The sequence below is a fragment of the Cynoglossus semilaevis genome, chromosome 1 (genome assembly GCF_000523025.1).
Source record: "Cynoglossus semilaevis isolate Cse_v1.0 chromosome 1, Cse_v1.0, whole genome shotgun sequence".
NCBI lineage: Eukaryota > Metazoa > Chordata > Actinopteri > Pleuronectiformes > Cynoglossidae > Cynoglossus > Cynoglossus semilaevis.
Genome location: NC_024307.1, coordinates 21,272,663 through 21,290,592, shown reverse-complemented (window position 1 = coordinate 21,290,592; position 17,930 = coordinate 21,272,663). Strand labels below are relative to the sequence as shown.

The following is a 17,930-nucleotide window of genomic DNA, read 5'->3' as shown; positions in this document are numbered from 1 at the left end:
CAAAACCGGGAATGAAGCAGGGGAAAAAGAGGGAAAAGTATGAAGGCTAGGGAAAATGTAGGAGTGTTAGGATAAGGATGTCAGAGTGAGAGACTGTGTTTTTGTAGCATGTGTTCTCTGTTATTGTACGCCGCTTACACTGGGAAAATACCGCCAAAGTCACAAAGGTTCCCATTTCTTACTGCTGTAATAGTACACGATAAAATACCAAGAACAATCAGTGACCTTTGGTAGCTTAAAAAATGAACATATAGTTTTCTCAGCCAGTGTGTTTGTGAAACGTAAACAAGTCATTCCTCATTGCACATATGTGTCACGAGACAGAAGAATGGAGAGTATTTGCCAGATCAGTGTTTAGATTTACAGGTTTCACACACCAGCGCATCTGAAGCGAAAGAGGAAATCTCCTGTCATGAACCATTTTTTTACCATTTTTTACATGATGATCATTTGAGCAACACCAACACAGCTCTTAAAAATAATTATATATAATATTTTATATATAATATATAATATATATAAAAATATATGTTAGTACTTTGTTGCATATATTATAACATAAACTAAAAAAAGTTCAATCAATCAATTTAAAATAAAATGAAATAATTTTTGTTGACACTGTCAACCGACTCACACATGTGCAACAAAACACATGAATAACGTGTATATAGGTGTGAATACCAATCAGTAAAACACTATGTAAAACAAAGAGTGTTTGTTACACTGCAGGAGTGAAAGACCCCACTGTGTCCCTGGGAACGCCTCCCTCCTCCACACACACAAACACACACATTTACACAGACACAGACATGCATGCATGCCGTTAACAGGTTTCATGTGGTTGTACATGTTGAACAAACACACACACACACACAGTCAGCTTCCTGTTTGAATTAGGGTGAGTCATCACAGACTGTAGTCTGACCAACTGACTGACCGTGTGAGGATCGTAAAGATGTCGCGTGGATTGATCCAAGATGGAAAAAAAACAGGAAGACAGCTAAGAGTAGTCACAGTACAGAGTACAGTAAATGTCTCGGAGGTTAAGCGTCTTTGTTTACAGGGTGAGTAAGATCGGAAGGAAAGCAAATAAAAACAGATTGAGCCATGGCCTGGGTGATGAAAGAGTGGGGAGTGAGTCACTCAGAAGAATGTTCGTGCTTTTTGTCACAGGAAGTGTGGGAGAAAGGAGTGAGATGTTGAGTACATGGAAGTATATTGACCATATTAATGCTCACTCTCTTTCTCTCGCTTTCTCTCTCTCTCAAACACACACACACACCTGTTGTTGTCTTACGCAAACACACACCGTCACATCTCAGAATTTGAACCTGTCATAAAACTCCACCTGTGACTGCTTCCTTTCAACAGGATATTTTTAGACCAGAGTCAGGTTTCAGGTTAATGTTTGGTTGATGTGAGAATAAGGGATAAAAGACTGCAGGATCGCACATCTGAAGGGAAAAAATCTTTTTATCAAAACGTTTGCAGTAGCATCAGCATCCATCTGTTTCCAAAATAAAATGCCTGGATTTTTTTCTAAAATCAGAATTTCCTCTGTCTAAAAAGAAAAAAACAACATGAAGCCTCTCCACTGTGCATGTTCTTGTGGCACAGAAGTTAACCTTGAATAATGTTTCACCAAATAAAACTAAGGAAATACTTTACTTTCAATAAAAATACATCTGTGGACCAAATGCAAAATCTGTTTCAATTTTAGGATCAATAATGTATTAAATTAATCATCTCATTGGTCAGTCACTGACCATGTAACCCCATCAACCTCATTAACCTGGGGACAACCTGTCACCTGCTCACTGTTACCGTTAATGTTACCATAAATGATAAACTTTCAAAAGTCTCTCAAGCTGCAGGGCAGTGATGGACAGTTACTGGCCAATCAGCTGACCCTGCATGACTTTCACTGGTCCCAGGCCAGCGGACCATGGGTTATGTCGAACCCTGTGAGGAGGTTTGAGTGTTTAACTCATCGACTACCTCTGCTGAAGTCAGCTTCATTTTGGTAAAAGCCTTGATGGTGAATAAATGACCAAAGATCAAAAAGGCTAAGATGGCAGCACATGAAAGGTTGCAGTGACCTCAGAAGGCAGCAGCCAAAAGATGAAGAGTGGGTGGTTATAATAGGTTGATGAGCTCAGCTTCACAAAAAGAACCAAACGAACCCAGCTGAGAATGTGTCAAATCATTTGGTGCATGGACAGAAGTCCTTTGCTCTTTGTTCTGTCTGATCACAGTCACCGTCAGGCTTGCACAGTACATACTGACCGCCTCACACCTTGTTCACTGCGTTACCCAATCACCGATGTGTTTCAGTACCAGCTGAGCTGGATCAGCTTGTCATACCGCCCTTGGTCACACAGGTCATCCTGTTGTCAGCTGAGTGAATGGTTTAGTGTTTAACAAAACCATTTCAACTTTGAGACTCATAACCCAGGCAGGCAGCAGAGCACGTCTCAAAGTTACTCAATCATCTGCAAAGATTTCACTCTATTCCAATGTCTTGTTCAAACATGATGAGAGTGTTATCCTCCTACATCAGCCTACTGGAGAACAAGTGTTTACATTCTGTGTGAAATTGGCCTTGACGCTGTATGTTTGCCTCTGTGATGCTTTGACACGTTTTTTTTTTATATCTTATGTCACAGTCTCAGAGTTGTTTTTTTAAGACATGGATTTGACTACTGTTTAAATGCTTCAGAGAAAGCCATTAAAATAAGCAGTCTGTAATAGTGGAGCAGTTAACTAAAGAAGACATTGTTATGAAGAAGTATGGCTTCAGGCAGCCGTGAACGCTGAACTCCATCTACATGTGAGAAATGAATATGAGTTTCGGTGATGCAAGTTTCAAACAAATATTATAAATGAATGAAAGAAACGCGGGCATTTATCAGTTGTGATGACTATTATTACCGGTAGGGAGCCATTATCATGAAGGATTTTTTGTGTTTTATTTTTAAGTGATGCCAACTGCCTGCAGGTTTAGAGAGAAAACACAGACCCACTCAGGAGTGGGCTGTAGTCCCAGAAGGCGCATTAAGTGCTGACGCCAGTTTATCTGCTCAGTATACGGAAGGAAGTACTTGTCAGTTTATGGCTTTATACAACGTCTTTGATTGTACTGTGTGTAAGGTGTATTTATGGTTCATATCAAAGTTGGCTAGAGCAGTTGACACTTCAGCTACGACTGTCCTGGTGACATCTCCAACGTCATCCTCAAACGTCAAAGGTTACACGAAAAAAGGCTTAAAACTATAACAAGAATTTAAAGGTCATAAAACTAGATTTTTTTTTGGAAAAGTCAAAGTCCTAATACAGGGGTCTCCAACTCAAATGAGCTGAGGTCAACTGCTGCCACTGTCATTTTTATTAATTAAATTGATAATTAATACAAAATAGAGAGAGATCTTTTTTATTTAATCCTATAAATACTGTATAATACAATATATATATTCTCCAGGTTATGACAGATTAACAGAACAGTACAGTGACGGTGACCTGACCTGATGTGCCTCTCAGGCAGGCTTTCTCTCATCAAGTGGTAGCACTGTCATCATGTCGGACTCATATATTCGCCATGATGTCACCACAGTGTGAAACCTAACTTAAGCCTTTATAGTATCACACTGTGTTGGATGTCATGTGGCAGGATTCTCATGTTGGTATTAAAGCTGCTCTTGTTTTCATACCAGGTCAGGACACGGGACAGGTGAATGAGAGAAGTGTGGACAGACGGCGAGCGTCTCGACAGATCTATAAATCAACTGTAATGTACAGGATTAGTCATAAAAATAAGTTGCTTCAAATTTTATGTAGATGTATTTTGAGAAAGGCAACTACGTTAACCATGTCTCCAGGCAGGAAGGAACCAGTGACTATATTTGGGCATTGATGTCTCTGACAGAAATGAGTACAGGTTAAAGATTCAGCAGCTGTTTTTCTACAAGTCTTAGAAAAATTATAAATGAAAGGAGGAAGGAAAAAGAGACTAATCTGTTCTGTGGGCCGTTGCAGAATAAAAATTAAACAAACATAACCACTTTTTCCACCAGTCAGCTGGCCGTACAGGCTAAGAAACTTTTTTTTTTTTTTACTTTTTTTACGGTGTGAGTGAGCAAGGGTTTGTGGTAGAATCTATGAGCTTGTTAAAACAGTTGTTCCACTTAAATTACCAGTGGGATTAAGACATTCTTGACTAACAAAATCACAAGAATCCTAGGCCGCGTCTAAAAAGCTGAACATTTAAACATCCTGTCAATTACAAGGAAAATAAGTCACAGAGTGAATGGCATGGAAGCAGAACAAATGAATGTAGCCAATTGTGACATAATGATAATCCCCTGTAATCTGCTAGCTAGTATGCATTCTTCTTTTTAATCTGCCCCTAATCTCTTCTTTCTGGCCAATTGTGTTGTTAATGTCTCCTCCAGCCCAGGGAGGTTGTGTGTGTGTGTGTGTGTGTGTGTGTGAGAATATATGTTTGTGTTGCTCTTGATGGATTTGCCCTGCAGCATCACCATACATCACATCTATTGATTCCAAAACCCTGTATCCTGATAGTCTATTGTATCGGGGGGTTCCTCCAATATCATATGTCAGTGTGTGGGCCTGTGCTGGGTGTCATAACTGTTTTGCTATTGTGAAAAGTAGTAATTGATTGAAGGAGGTGATGGAGAAAATAATCAATTTATCAAACCGCCACAGGCGACTTCTGTCCAGTCTGCCCATGCACAGCTCTCACACTGACGCATATAGACGTGGACATAGGTCTTTATTATCTCGACTCAGCTCTCCTCTGCTGCAGAAATGACAGGGAACGATAAGTGATGGAGACAAAGGGTCAAGGTCAGTAGTACTTCCTAATTTGTTATATCATACTATGTGTCGGGTTAGGGAGTCCCAGAAATAATACCTGAATGTTTTCTACTAAATTGTGAAATACCTATCTATGATATGTAACTAATCGAATCCAGGACTCTTTCCTTCCGAGGCAGGCGTGCTAACCGCTACACTATGGAACCGCCGCTATAAAAGAAGATAGAGAGACTCTAGAGCTGTTGAAGAAATTCCTGCGTGTCGCTTCAACTCCTGCAGGTATATCAGGGTTGTGTTCAACTAAAGAGGGTTTAATACTGAGAGAGTAAATGGAAACTAGAAGATCATTATAATAATTACAGCATCACGAGTCCAAAGTTAGCCACGGGCGGGGACTAAGAGTCAAGAGTCACCTCAAGATAAGCCAAAAGATATCTGCCCCTGGTCCGGAAATGATGGAAACATATTGTGCAGACGTAATAAATAGTTAATTACCTATCTTGGCAGGTAGTGATTAGTGATTTTACCTCCCTAGCTCTGGTGCCTACTTCAGCCATAATCATTAAGTCCTTAAATATTGATTCCTGTCAGTGTACTGCAGATATTTTCGGCGAGTGCAGCTTGAATAGAGCAGCAGCGGCGGCAGCAGTTGGAGGAGAGGTTGACAGAGGACTCCAGCAGAGACAAACTGTGGCCAGTGTGAAGCAGTTAGTGAGTGTGAGTCCACAGCAGAGATCGAGCCCTGGTGGCATCACACAGCTGCCAGTACCAGTTCTCTGAGGACCGGTGGTGACCCGAGGGCACGCCGCAAACGCGGATGCGACACTGACATGTCATGTGTACACACACCCTCCCACCCCCCACACATACGCACACTAGAAAGCATCGGAGCATTTAGTCGGTCCATACAAGCTGATGTGTGAATCGCTCAGCCATAACGAGAGCAGCTTTGAGTCCGAGTGGATTTGAAGGGTCAAGGTTGGGCGGCATTTGATATCTGCAAACTGATTTTCTCTAAGTGTGTGTGTGTGTGTGTGTGTGTGTGCAAGGCCTGGCATTAAAGTTGAATTTTTTTTATCAGTGCCCAAACCGGTGTTATGACTTATGGCATTTGGCAGTTTCAGTGTCAGACAGTGGCTTTAATCATAGTGATTGATGCTGGATATCTGCAGATAGCCGAGGCCTTGCATCTGCTGTGTTTATACTACAGAGGACACCGTTGAGCGTTTCCCCTCCATCAGCTGTTTTCGAGAGAAAAGTGGAACAGGCAGTGAATGACAACTCCAGGTGTTGTGTCAGTCCCTCGTCTACTAATAATATATATTACTATGCATATGCTTTTTGTCTGCAGAGCCCACTGTAAGAACTACTGAACTACTCTGCCTCCATTCTAATTATAGTGATGAATGTTTCCTGGCACCATATAAAGATTGGTTCTTTGTACTTGGCTTTCTCCTGCAATGAGTCTGAAGCAGCCCACACAGCGTTGGCACACCACACATTACTAAAGTACACTGTGGGAGTGGTGTTTGTGTGACTTCGCATGATAAGGACATTTACTTCTTATCTGTAGATAGATAAGAGCAGGGCTGACAGTGTTACAGAGTCATAACAGATGTGAAAACAGTGTTTCTTAAAGTGAGGGGCAGGTAGCCCCTGGGGGGCAGTGGGGCATGAAGTAAATTAAATTAAATTGATATTTATTGTTTTGTCAGTGACGTTGTGGAGCGCTAACTCTAAAGGAAGTGGCGGGGCTTGACCATAGCTCTATATACAAAGTGAAAAAACAAAACAAAAAAACATTTGAAGCAAAGTTATCTTTCTAGAAGGTGAATTTGAAAGTTGATGGTTGGGTAATGGGAAAGAGAAGAAGAGCTCAGCTTCTTCAACCAGGGGTGGCAAAGTCATTTTGGTTCAGGGGCCGCATTAGTGGGCGGCACCAGTACAATCATAACATTATTACCTATAACTAAAAATGTTTTTTTATTTCCATGTTTCTTCCTCTTTGTTTTCATGCTAACAAGTACAAGTATATCAGATATTTATTATTATTTATTCCTATTTAATGAAATATAATTTTACAAAAAATATCCCGAACAGAAAGTGTTTGTGTATTTCTTTATATTCAAAATTCATCAAGCAGGCCATATTGAACTGCCTAGCGGGCCGGTTTTGGACCCCGGGCCGTATGTTTGACAGCCCTGCTCTAAACAGAACATCATATTGTTCCTGTGAGGAAGTCCATCAGGCAGATGAGACGACTAGAAACGATCGAACGCGTACGCAATATGCAAAGTTGCAACATAACGTACACACGCAGAACGTTAGTGTCTGCAAGTCCAGACATGTCTAAGTGTATTGTACTGCATTGATTATTGACTGTGGCAGTGAGAGGCCACGTTTTTATTACACTGGTCATTCGCCACTTAAATTAATTGTAGAAGCACAAAATACCACACACACACACACACACACTCACTCACTCACACAGCAGAACCTAACTCTTACCCTGTGACTCCCCACTAAAATCTACCACCTCCACTTTCCCTGTTATCTCCCAAGGTCATGTGACCAGGCAGGAAGTACAGCAGGGCAGGCTGGTGCTTTAACACCTTCACTGCCGAAGTAAACGGAGAGACTTGTAAGAAAATGTATTTTTTTATAACACAGCAAACACACTGTTCTTTTGTTCTCTACAAATGGACAATGGGAAGGAGCAGCTGAAGAGCTGAGAGTGTTTGTTATTGTAGAACCAGGAAGTTTCTCAACCTCTCTGTCAGTGTGTGTGTGTGTGTGTGTGTGTGTGTGTATCAGAGATAAAGGGGAGATATGGGGGAGGTGGAAAACATCAGGTGACGACTGACATAATGCATCCTTGCTCTCCGCGTCCTGCTCTGCCTCTCTATTTTCACTCTCATTTGGTCAAATGTGTTTTCATGCCTGCAGCAAGGTGAACTAAACGCACGTGAGTTGACCTATTACGGACAGAGCCAGTGTGATTTATACAAGGGCAGCACGTGCAGTTAGAAAGGAAGGACATCACTGGAGACGTAAAGATGGAGGGACGGAGAGGGAGCGTGACAGGAAGCGGGTCAGAGCCCAGTATTTTTCCACTGTTTTCATTGTGCAACCCGCTCCCCGTTTCTGTGTGTGTTTACCAGATGACTGCTGACCAAATAATCCAATCAGTTACAAGGGTTTCTCTAATCGCCACATCAAAATGCAATCAAGTCTCTGTTAGGGTCTGGAAACTTGATTTATAATCAAAGATTAAAACCACAAACCTCCGCTGTACTTGATACAGAATTTAAACTATTGGAATTAGATTATTTTGGGAACAACTGGTTCCTAGTTGAACATCTGAGTATCATAACAAAACAATTAGCAATAGCACCTAAGTAGAATCAACAGCGTACAGTAAACTGGTTGAAGTTCTTCTTTCCATGCTCATATGTATAATTCTGCTCCACTGCAGTTTTTCATCCATCTGATATTCCTCCTGGATATTTTAAACAGAAATGCCATTTATCAATTGCTGCGAATTATCAGCAGAACGTCCAGCATTTCATTAGGGCATCCATGTCCAGTAACGGGGCTGTTTACATCTCTCCCTATAGAGAAGTGCAAGAAACACGTACATGAATTTGACACTCTTCTTGTGTTTTTCATTCGAACTTTTTGAATTAAATATTAATTATTTTATGTGGAGGGAAAGACATTTCTGTATCACTAACATATACATCATCACGAGCACAAACTGCAAGGTGATGTTGTAAAGACACATTATATTTAGTTCCTCTTGCTGTGTGAACCAGTGACACATGACATGCTGCTGTATTGGTCACTTGTGTGCAGTGTGTGTCCAATAATATTCTTCTCTCACATCATTCTGTCTACTCTTTGTTCAAGATGACAACAGTTCTAACAAATACTCAGACTATCACATTAGTAACCCACAGCAGCTTAAACAATGCAGAGGAGCCGACAGTCAGTTATGTGGGTGTCAAACACCACAGTCTCAAAACTCTGGACAATCACAGGATCTGTTTACAGAGCAGGTTAACTGTCTCACAGACGAGTACTGGATGTTGTCGTGACTCAGGACTAAAAGACAAAGTCTTGACAAACACCTGCATCCACACTTACACCTGTGCATGCCGTCTGTAACCTGACATTCCTGCAGGTCTAACATTTGCTGCTGTGTCACAGCACCATCTCCATAGAAATTAATAGAATAGAAAAGAATATAATATAATAGGTTTACTTTTTTTGCCATTTGTGCCATTTGCCACATAGGATTTTGAAGCCTACAGTATGGACAAAAAAGTTAGTACTTTTAAGCGAGATATTTACCAATACAAAAGAATGAGGTAGAAGTGTAAATAATATCCCAATGTAGACACTTATCAGAGATGCAAACGTTGAGGTAAAATGCATTACATGAGTGGTTCTCCAACTTTTTCTCCTCTGTACCACCTGAGAAAACAGTGATCTCTCTGAGTACCACCATGATGACCAACATTAGAATACAGCAGCAGAGGCCTTCACTGTTAGCTTCCACCACAGGAGAGATGTTTAGAAAGATGTTTAGGTTTAATGTATTATTTGTGTATGATTTATTCATTTAAAAATGTAAATGTGAAAATGAGAACCACTGCATTACACAAAAATGTAAATATCAAGGTATAAATGTCCACATTAGATTCTCTGTAAAATCTTTTTTTTCTTTTTCTTTTTTAGATCACAGTCATAGACACACACTTTGAAAAGATTTAACAAGTAAAGCAGTTTCAGGGGCAAATCAAGTAATTCTGTTTCTCCTCTGAAAGACATGAATTATCTCTGGGCCAGAGGGGTCAAAACAAACACACAAAAAAGGGAAACAGGAGTGAGCGGGCCATTGTTTGGTGCCACGTGTCCCACTTTTCCTACTTCTCCCTGCCTTTCCTCTTCCTGTCTGCTGCAGATATCACTTCCTTCCAGCTCTCACTTCCTTCTTGTCCATTCTCTGTACAAAGTCAAAACACTGTGTATATGGAACAGGCGGCTGTCCTGTCGTCTGACTATTTTCACCCTTCTCTGTGACCGAGGTGGAAAATCAAACAGGGCTCCTAATCGTATTTCTCCACGTTTACTACAGTACTACACACCCTTCGTCTTCTACCCAGATCCCATCACGGGATTAACAGTAACGTTGTGTGATATCACTGGAATCCATACTGTGTAATCCCGGTAGGTGGCCTCTGTGACCTACTTATGCACGGGGATTCCAACCATACTGATTGGCTTTCACACCGTATTCCATTCATCATGGTGTAATATTTCCATTCCATTCGCCATGCTAACATGCCGTGAAGCCCTCCTTAACCTTTGAGTCAAATCCTCTTCTTACGCCGTAACATTTGCATCTGAACAGTTGGACTGGGACTCTGTAGCTGTGGATTTCACACTTCCCTCTGCTCTTGATGGAAACAAATCTGTGACTTAAGAGTCAGACCGTTGGAATCTGAGTTATGCCGAACTACTGTGAAATCAAGGGTCATCGATCGCACAAAAAAAGTCTTTATCACCTCCACCTCAGAGAAACTTCTATAAACAATCTTTTTTTTTCACTCCTTGATCTGATGCCCTTTTAGTTTGATCTTTTCAAAGTTATTTGGAGTTACAAACACTGTTTTCTCAGATGTCTACAGAGACACACACACACACGTGTCTGTAGATTGTGTTTTTTCCGGGAGCTGTATCTGCCATTTGATCTGTCCTGCAGCCACTACAGACCTCCTGTAAGAGCAGAACAGCACAGACCTACACACACACACACATACATTGTGTCTGAACTATACTTACTGCCAGTTGGAATGTAATTACATTTAATGACCAGAGTCCAGTCAGTCTGTAAGACGGTTTACAGTTTCAGTGTGTGTCTCACATGATGCTGATGTTGAGTCTGAGTAGTTCTGTGGTTTTGAGTTGTGCTGTGACATGACAAACCCAAAGGCAGCAGTAGTTAGTGTGCTACATTTGTATTCGCGTACAGGTGTTAAAAATACTACAATAGTTTTAAAAATGCCATCGCCAGTCGCCCTGCATACATTTGTGTTTTTCTGTGGCTGTCAGTGTTACTTTTAGGTAATATTAGATCATCCACTGGCTCTGTGAACGTACAGACAGAAATGATCACCATTGATTAAATGAAGTCATAAACAGGAGGTAAATGTGGAAATAAAACCGTGCTCTGAAGCTTTTCCCCATCGTGTATAATTGTTTTATAGGCTCTTCCCTATTTCTTTCCTTTTCCCTCAACATTCTAACACTTCCCATAATCACATTGAGCTTGTGGTCATGTAATTAGTAACTGTGATAAATGAAGCCAGGCCGGTGACTAAATGATTGGCTTCATGATTTATGGAGCTCATTATAAACAGGCCTGATTTATCATTTGGAGTTTTTGCCTTTGCAAAAGTCTGTTGTCATATAAATCATCATTTAGCCAAAGGTAAACCAGACGCATTCTTTAAAAGTAATTCTAAAAGTCCAACTGCTGATCATGAACGTCTTTAAACAAGCAGTGCTGCAAACAGCACAGAGGAGGGAGACAAAAACAAGTCCTACTGCGACTAAGTGGATATCGCTACAAACTTAGAAACACCAGAAACAAAACTTAGTACAGCAACAACACAACTTCCATCTGCATGCATTTTCATCCGCTTAACTGTTACCGGGTCGCGGGGGCAGCAGTCTCCATGACCGCCACCCAAATCACACTTCTGCGGGTGCCAGATAATAACAATGATGCCTTAAATGTCCTAGGAAAAAGATGAGTAATATTGCAGGAAACCTGCTTAGAACTACACCCATCACTGTTTGTGCTGCTGGAAAGCACCTGCTCTATTAGTTTTAATTGAATTGAATCATTGAATCTTGATAAGAGAACTAAAGCTAAGCTATGTTAAACTAGATATTTTTAGCTGCATCTGATATAAGTTGAGCAAAAAAAAAATCCAAGATGAATGCAAATAGTTAATATTAAAGCACCTGCTTCTTTCAGCCTACAGTTAGTTAGAGTTTAAGACCTTGCTCTCCACGGCAGAACAATATTAACACCTAATCTCCAGTAGAGTGTAAATCTGTGCAGACAAGCTGCGATGTTAGCTGCCGGAGCTAACGCTTAAAACACATGCAGATGTTCTTTGAGCCGGTGCCAAGACGATTTCCACTTCAGCAAATCATCAACCTCCAGATGAAACCACTGTCAGTTTTTCCACACTGTCTTCGCGTTGTTTACAGGGCAGGCGGCCGGGGCCCAGGACTTCAGTGTAGTGGTCTTTTTATCATCCACATTACATCTGCAGCAGACAGTAAAACCCCCTCCAGACCCCAGACTTAAGTGAGTCCATGTTGTTTTGGAAAGCGTCCCATGTGATTCCCTGCTTTCTTTGTGTCTCCTTTCTAAAGCCTGTCTTCCGGCCTTTTTCAGCTTCCCTCCCTCTCTGTCTGTGATGCTGCCTCACCCACTCAGCTGCTCCCTCTTTACTCACCGCTTTTTTTACCTTCCTTCCTCCTGGCGCCTCCACCCCGGCCACCCACCCTTTCAATCTTTTTTTGTTCCTCTTTTTATATTTTGCCAGAATTGACTTTGATTGTGTTCAGGACACAGTAGATCGTTGAATGGCTCTGGCCTCTAAAACATACCAATCCACTCTCCTCCAACTGAAATCCTAATGTCCAACAGACTCAGAGCAGACGTGGTAGTGATCATTTCAGAATTCTCCGACCTCATGAGTGTATAAACAACGCCCTGTGATGGTGAGTCGTTTTTACTACGAAATAATGATACCATTCGGTTTGAATAAAACACAAATGTGCTCTCACAGCATGCTGAGTGTGTGTGTGTGTGTGTTACGATGAGAGTCAAGCACAGTTGGGCAGGTGCAGAGACAGCTGGTGTGGGTGACTCGAACCAAGGGGGAGGACGAGAGAGAGCGAGAGATTCCTAGAGAATGACATGAATATGGGGTATGGAGCTGCAAAAAAAGGAAGGGGCTAAATGAGCATTTATACTAGTGTGTGTGTATACGTGTGTGTGTGAGGTGAGCCACTTTAAGAGAACTCACTCAACCAGTGTGTGTGTGTGTGTGTATTGGGTGGTGGAACAGATGGAAAAATTAAGAACACGAGTGAAACGGTTAAACTACTTTTTATAGAACAACAGATAAATCAGAGAAATAAGTGAATAAAAAGAAGTGTTGATAGAGTCATGTAGGGACCGACGGAATAAAGACGGTTTTGTTCTTGCACAGGAAGACTCGGCAGTCGTCACATTATCAGTAATACACATACTGTCATTTATGGAAGCTATTGAATGAAAGACTTGACCGTTTTTTTTGTTTTTGATTTTATTTAAACTTAAAATACCACTTTTAGTTGCTTTTTGTACGTGTTTTTAGTTAGTTTGTTTTTTATATATTTTTTCAGCTATGCTTAACCTGTCGGGTTTTTTGGCTGTTTTTTTATTTTGACCATTTTCCTAAAGTTTTTGTGTATTTCAGCTATACTAGCGCTAACTTGTGTTCATTTTTTGTAGTGTCAAAAACTTTTGACCATCTCAACTGCTGTATATTAATATTTACTTAGATGCTCCATGCATTTCTATTTATATAAAACTTAAAACGTTTCCTCCATTTTTATTTAGAAATTACCTTGTTCTTGGAAGACAACACAGGGTTTCCCTTTTTCTTTGTCCTTTTCCACCATCATGTGCAGTCTCGCCTGTGGCCTGATAGTTGGACACCGCCCCCTAGTGGTCGTCAGAAGCACATTGCGTAGCTCCGTGCCACTCCAGGGCTCTTGTATTTGCAGACAACTACAGAAGAAGAAAAACACAGTCTTAAGAATAGAAAGCATGAGGAGGATGTGTGTCCATGACAGATCGCTCACAACGACCTGTCGCTCTGAAGTGGTGAAATGGATTTCCCTCTAAACATGCTCTTTCTCCTTGTGTTACAGGAGGAGGCCATCCCAGAACTAGAGATAGACGTGGACGAGCTGCTGGACATGCCCAGTGACGTCGAACGAGCAGCCAGGGTTAAGGTAGGTGAAACGTCTTGACTCATGTGAAAGTGTGCAGAAACAGACAGATTGATCTCACAGCCTCTCTGGTTCTTATTACAGGACTTACTGGTTGACTGTTTTAAACCCACTGAGGTAATAAAAAACCCATTCTAATGTCTCACAAATTTTAAAAAACAAGAACTTGAAACTTGAATGTTTCCTAACTTTGTTACGTCTGTGTCCTCGTCCCTACTGTCCCACCGTAGGACTTCATCTCAGAGCTGCTGGACAAGATTCGAGGGATGCAGAAGCTCTCCACGCCTCAGAAGAAATGATGGCGTCCCTCAGAGTCCCATCTCTCTCCCCCACATCCTCCCACCATCACCTCCGCCCTCACCTCTTGTCTTCCTGCTGCAACTCTCTTTTTTTTATAACCATAACCTGAGTTTTCCTACATTAAAGTTTCCAGTTGCTCGTCATTCAACCATCTCTCAATTTCTTTTCTCCTTCTCCGTTTGTTGCCTGGCTCCAATCCCTTAATCATTTTTTACATCTCCCCTTCATCCCCTTTGCACACCCTTTGTCCTGTAAACAGGACTCATTGTCAGAAGAGAAGAAAATAAAGAATTTATGGTCAGATGACCACGGCCCGGTCAGCATTTCTACGTGGGTTCTTAGAAGTGGCTTTGTCTGGGCCACTAGTAACCATATGTGCCCTACTTTATAGCTATGTAGCCCACATGTAGAGCCCACATGGACATGCTGACGGGAAGCGTTCACTCTCCTTCACCCCTTTGTTTTTTGGCCCGTCTGCTCTCCCTCTACTAATCCTGCTCTTCCACCCCTGCACCACTCTCCATCTGTCTGAGGAGGAAGAGGAGGGCAGTCAGGAGGAGATGAGTCCCATAATTACTGGAAGCAGAGAGGCTGAAAGGGAGGAAGAGACGACGCACGAGGACGGCCAAAAAAGAGAGGATGGTTGAAGCGGCCAATCACTGCTCTGTGTCTCTAACCCATCAGAGTTTTCCTTAACTTGTTTGGAATAGAAACTGACTCTGAACCAGCGGTAATCAACCATCGTTTTCCAGCTGTTTCACTTCTACCTTTAGGGGGCGTGGGAGGGATATTCACTTGACTTCAGTCTGTGAATAAATCAGGCTCACTTTTTCGGGGGGGTCAGGATGGCAGATTTTTCACCTTAATCAAAAGGCATTTGCTACAGTGGTGCATTTAAAGACTGTCTTTTTTGAGTATCTGTTTTAAAAAAAAGCTGCACTATGTAATTGTGGGAGGAAAATATGAGCCTCTGACCACAAGGAGTATTGTATGGTGTATTTTCAGTACGGCAGAGAGGCAAGTTTGGTCTTTGAAATGTGGGTGGAACCTAAAGGAAAGTCACTGGTTGGCTCCGGTGGTGGTCGTATGGTCCCAAACCAATTTTAGAATTATTTTAGAATAGAAGTAGGGTTTTTTTCGGGTTGGCTGTGCTTGACTTGAATTCATATTCTTGCAAAAGAAAAAAAAAGTTTTCTCTCCTCAAATACGTAGTGCTGTGCTAAGAGGGGCTTCTTAGAAGCCCCCGCTGTTCAGCCTTTACATACAAACTGTATGTTCAAACTGTCTGTGTGTTGATAAATGCTACGTGTGTGTGTTGCTACATAATGTATGGCAACATTCATCATAGGAGTGTTTTTTTCCTGGCCTGTATATTCTGCTGTTCTGTATGACGAGTTTGAACTTTAGTAGAGGACTGGTTCCTGTTTTTTTTAATTATACACACTGACAGTCCAACAGGGGACCTGCAAACAAAGCTGCCTTGTTTCTTTCCCTTCGTCTTTTTTTTAACTTCTCCCTTTCTCTGTCTTTTCCCACAGTCTTTCTTCTTTTCCCTAAGAAATCATATAGTCCACCTCATTGTTGTGTGATTGGCACAGCCTCCTCAGAGCAGTCACATGTCACAGTGTGTGTACGTGGGATCTCTGGAAATGCCTGTCACGTGACTGCAGACACCAATGAGACGTCTGATGTGAAGGATGGAGGCCACTGTTCTGAATTGGAGGCTGTGTAAAAGTCTTTTTCCACCTCGCTCTCTGTCTTTTACTCTTCGGCACTCACTCTCACACACACGGGGCATCAGTGGTGCAGAGGAACCACATTAGAAAACACAGCTGCCTCTGACACAGATGTGTCATCCACACACACTCACACTGCAGGGAGGGAAGTGCAAAAAGAAACCAACGCTAAGGAGAGACAGACACAAGATCCATGTTTCCATTCGGTGGCTGCCAATCATCTCTGAGAATAAGCCATCTGTTCCAGAATCTGAGCCAATAAGATCACAGGCTGAAGTCGGCCAATGGGTGGAGCAGCAACATTTGGTGAAACAAATTGCTGACACCTGCGGTAACGGCAGACTGCCACATGAAAAAAACAAAAATCCCATCGTACACTTTCAGACAGATTTGTGCAGCTATTCTTATTAATAGAATTGTTTGACTATCATTTAATTGTTTGATTCACAACCATAACAAACCGTTAGTAATTATGGACATGTGTGTATTACAGAAGTATATACAACAGTATATATATACACACACACACACACGTTGACCTAGTTTCTTGCTGCTCTGTCCTTTCTCTGCCTCTCTTTGTCATCCCTCTGTCCACCATCCCTCTGTCCACCATCCCTCTGTCCACCATCCCTCTCTTCTCTCCTTACCTTCTCTCTTGAAAAATCAGATGTTGCCTTAGTTTTTATTTATGTTACACAAACCAAAAAAAGAAAAAAACAGGAGACATCCTTTTAAAGAGTAACACAAACTGTTAAACCTGTGTGTTACAGAGCAAAAATGCAGCGTGTGGAGAATCTCCGATCTTCTGTTGCTTCTTTATCCTCTCTATAGTTTGTTTTTTAAGAAAATGAGACAATGTTGTTTTTTGTTCGTTTTCTAGAAGTGGGTGTTTAATACTTAGGCCTTGATACAGTGACTTCTGTTTAGATAAAGCAATGCTCTCTACATAGACATTGAATACTGCTCTGTTTTTATTGTGATCACGACACTTGATGCCAGGCCTTGGCTTATCCTGTAGTTGAAGTAAAAAATCCTTTCAGATTTATTCAGGTTCGATTGAAGCATTCTGATTGGTCAATGAACCACGTAACGTCAATCTCCTGATTGTGAATGGATTTTCATTTTTAAATCCAAGTTTGGATTACACCTTCTTAGACTGTTATTGAGAAGTCTGTTTTTTTACTGTCAGGACAATAAATTGCAAAAAAAGCATATATATATACACACACACACATAAAGCTGATTATCATTTAGGCTAAGTGCAGTGCTAAACTGTGGGGATTGAAAGACTAGTGGAGTGTTTTTGGAAACAATGACTAAATCAATCCAACAAGCAAATGTAGCAATATCAACAACAGATCTTGTTTTTGCCCAATTTTGTTACACTTTTATGCAACTTTAATAAAAACATGTCAAATTGACCCTAGTATGTGTTTGTCTGATTTGCTCTCTCACTTCTACTTATTTGTTTCCTTTCTCGCCTGTCCTTGAAAGGTCACGACAGTGTGCAACACTGGCCATGTGAAGGAACGCAGAGCTGAAATAACTGCTCTCATTTTCCATCTGTGGTTTTCCTGCTATGACAAGCTGAAATGTCTGCCATGAAAAACGCCCTTTATCTAAACGACATTGACATTTTGCCCAATGCCTTGGCGCCATCTTGTGACTGCAATCTGACAACTACATTTAGTTGTGATCCCGCCACCACAGACCGTTCAGAATAATGATCCTGCTCACTGACTATGGCGTGAGATGGATGACGTTTTTTACAGAAGCCTTGAGGTTGAGATTCGATTATTATTTTTGTGATAAATTGTCTTACAATAGTTGTTAATGTTATGGCGACGAGGGTAAACTGAAATACGCAAATAACAAGGTAAAATGAATAGTTTAATGATACTGGGATGGTGGATAAGATATATAAACCTTGGCCAGAACTAATCGATTTTTTGAATGAGATGATGTAGAGGTGTT

At 41.3% G+C, this 17,930-nt stretch overlaps 1 protein-coding gene across 1 annotated transcript in view; it reads left to right on the top strand.

Moving 5' to 3' along the window:
- The window catches only part of ppp1r14bb (protein phosphatase 1, regulatory (inhibitor) subunit 14Bb), a 21,938-nt gene extending 4,561 nt beyond the window's left edge, over positions 1–17,377 (top strand). The window contains exons 2-4 of the mRNA XM_008318880.3: positions 13,840–13,923; positions 14,005–14,037; positions 14,151–17,377. Of these exons, the coding sequence (XP_008317102.1) occupies positions 13,840–13,923; positions 14,005–14,037; positions 14,151–14,219 (186 nt within the window). The 3' untranslated portion in view covers positions 14,220–17,377. The remainder of the gene's footprint in view (positions 1–13,839; positions 13,924–14,004; positions 14,038–14,150) is intronic.
- Positions 17,378–17,930: the final 553 nt, after the last annotated feature.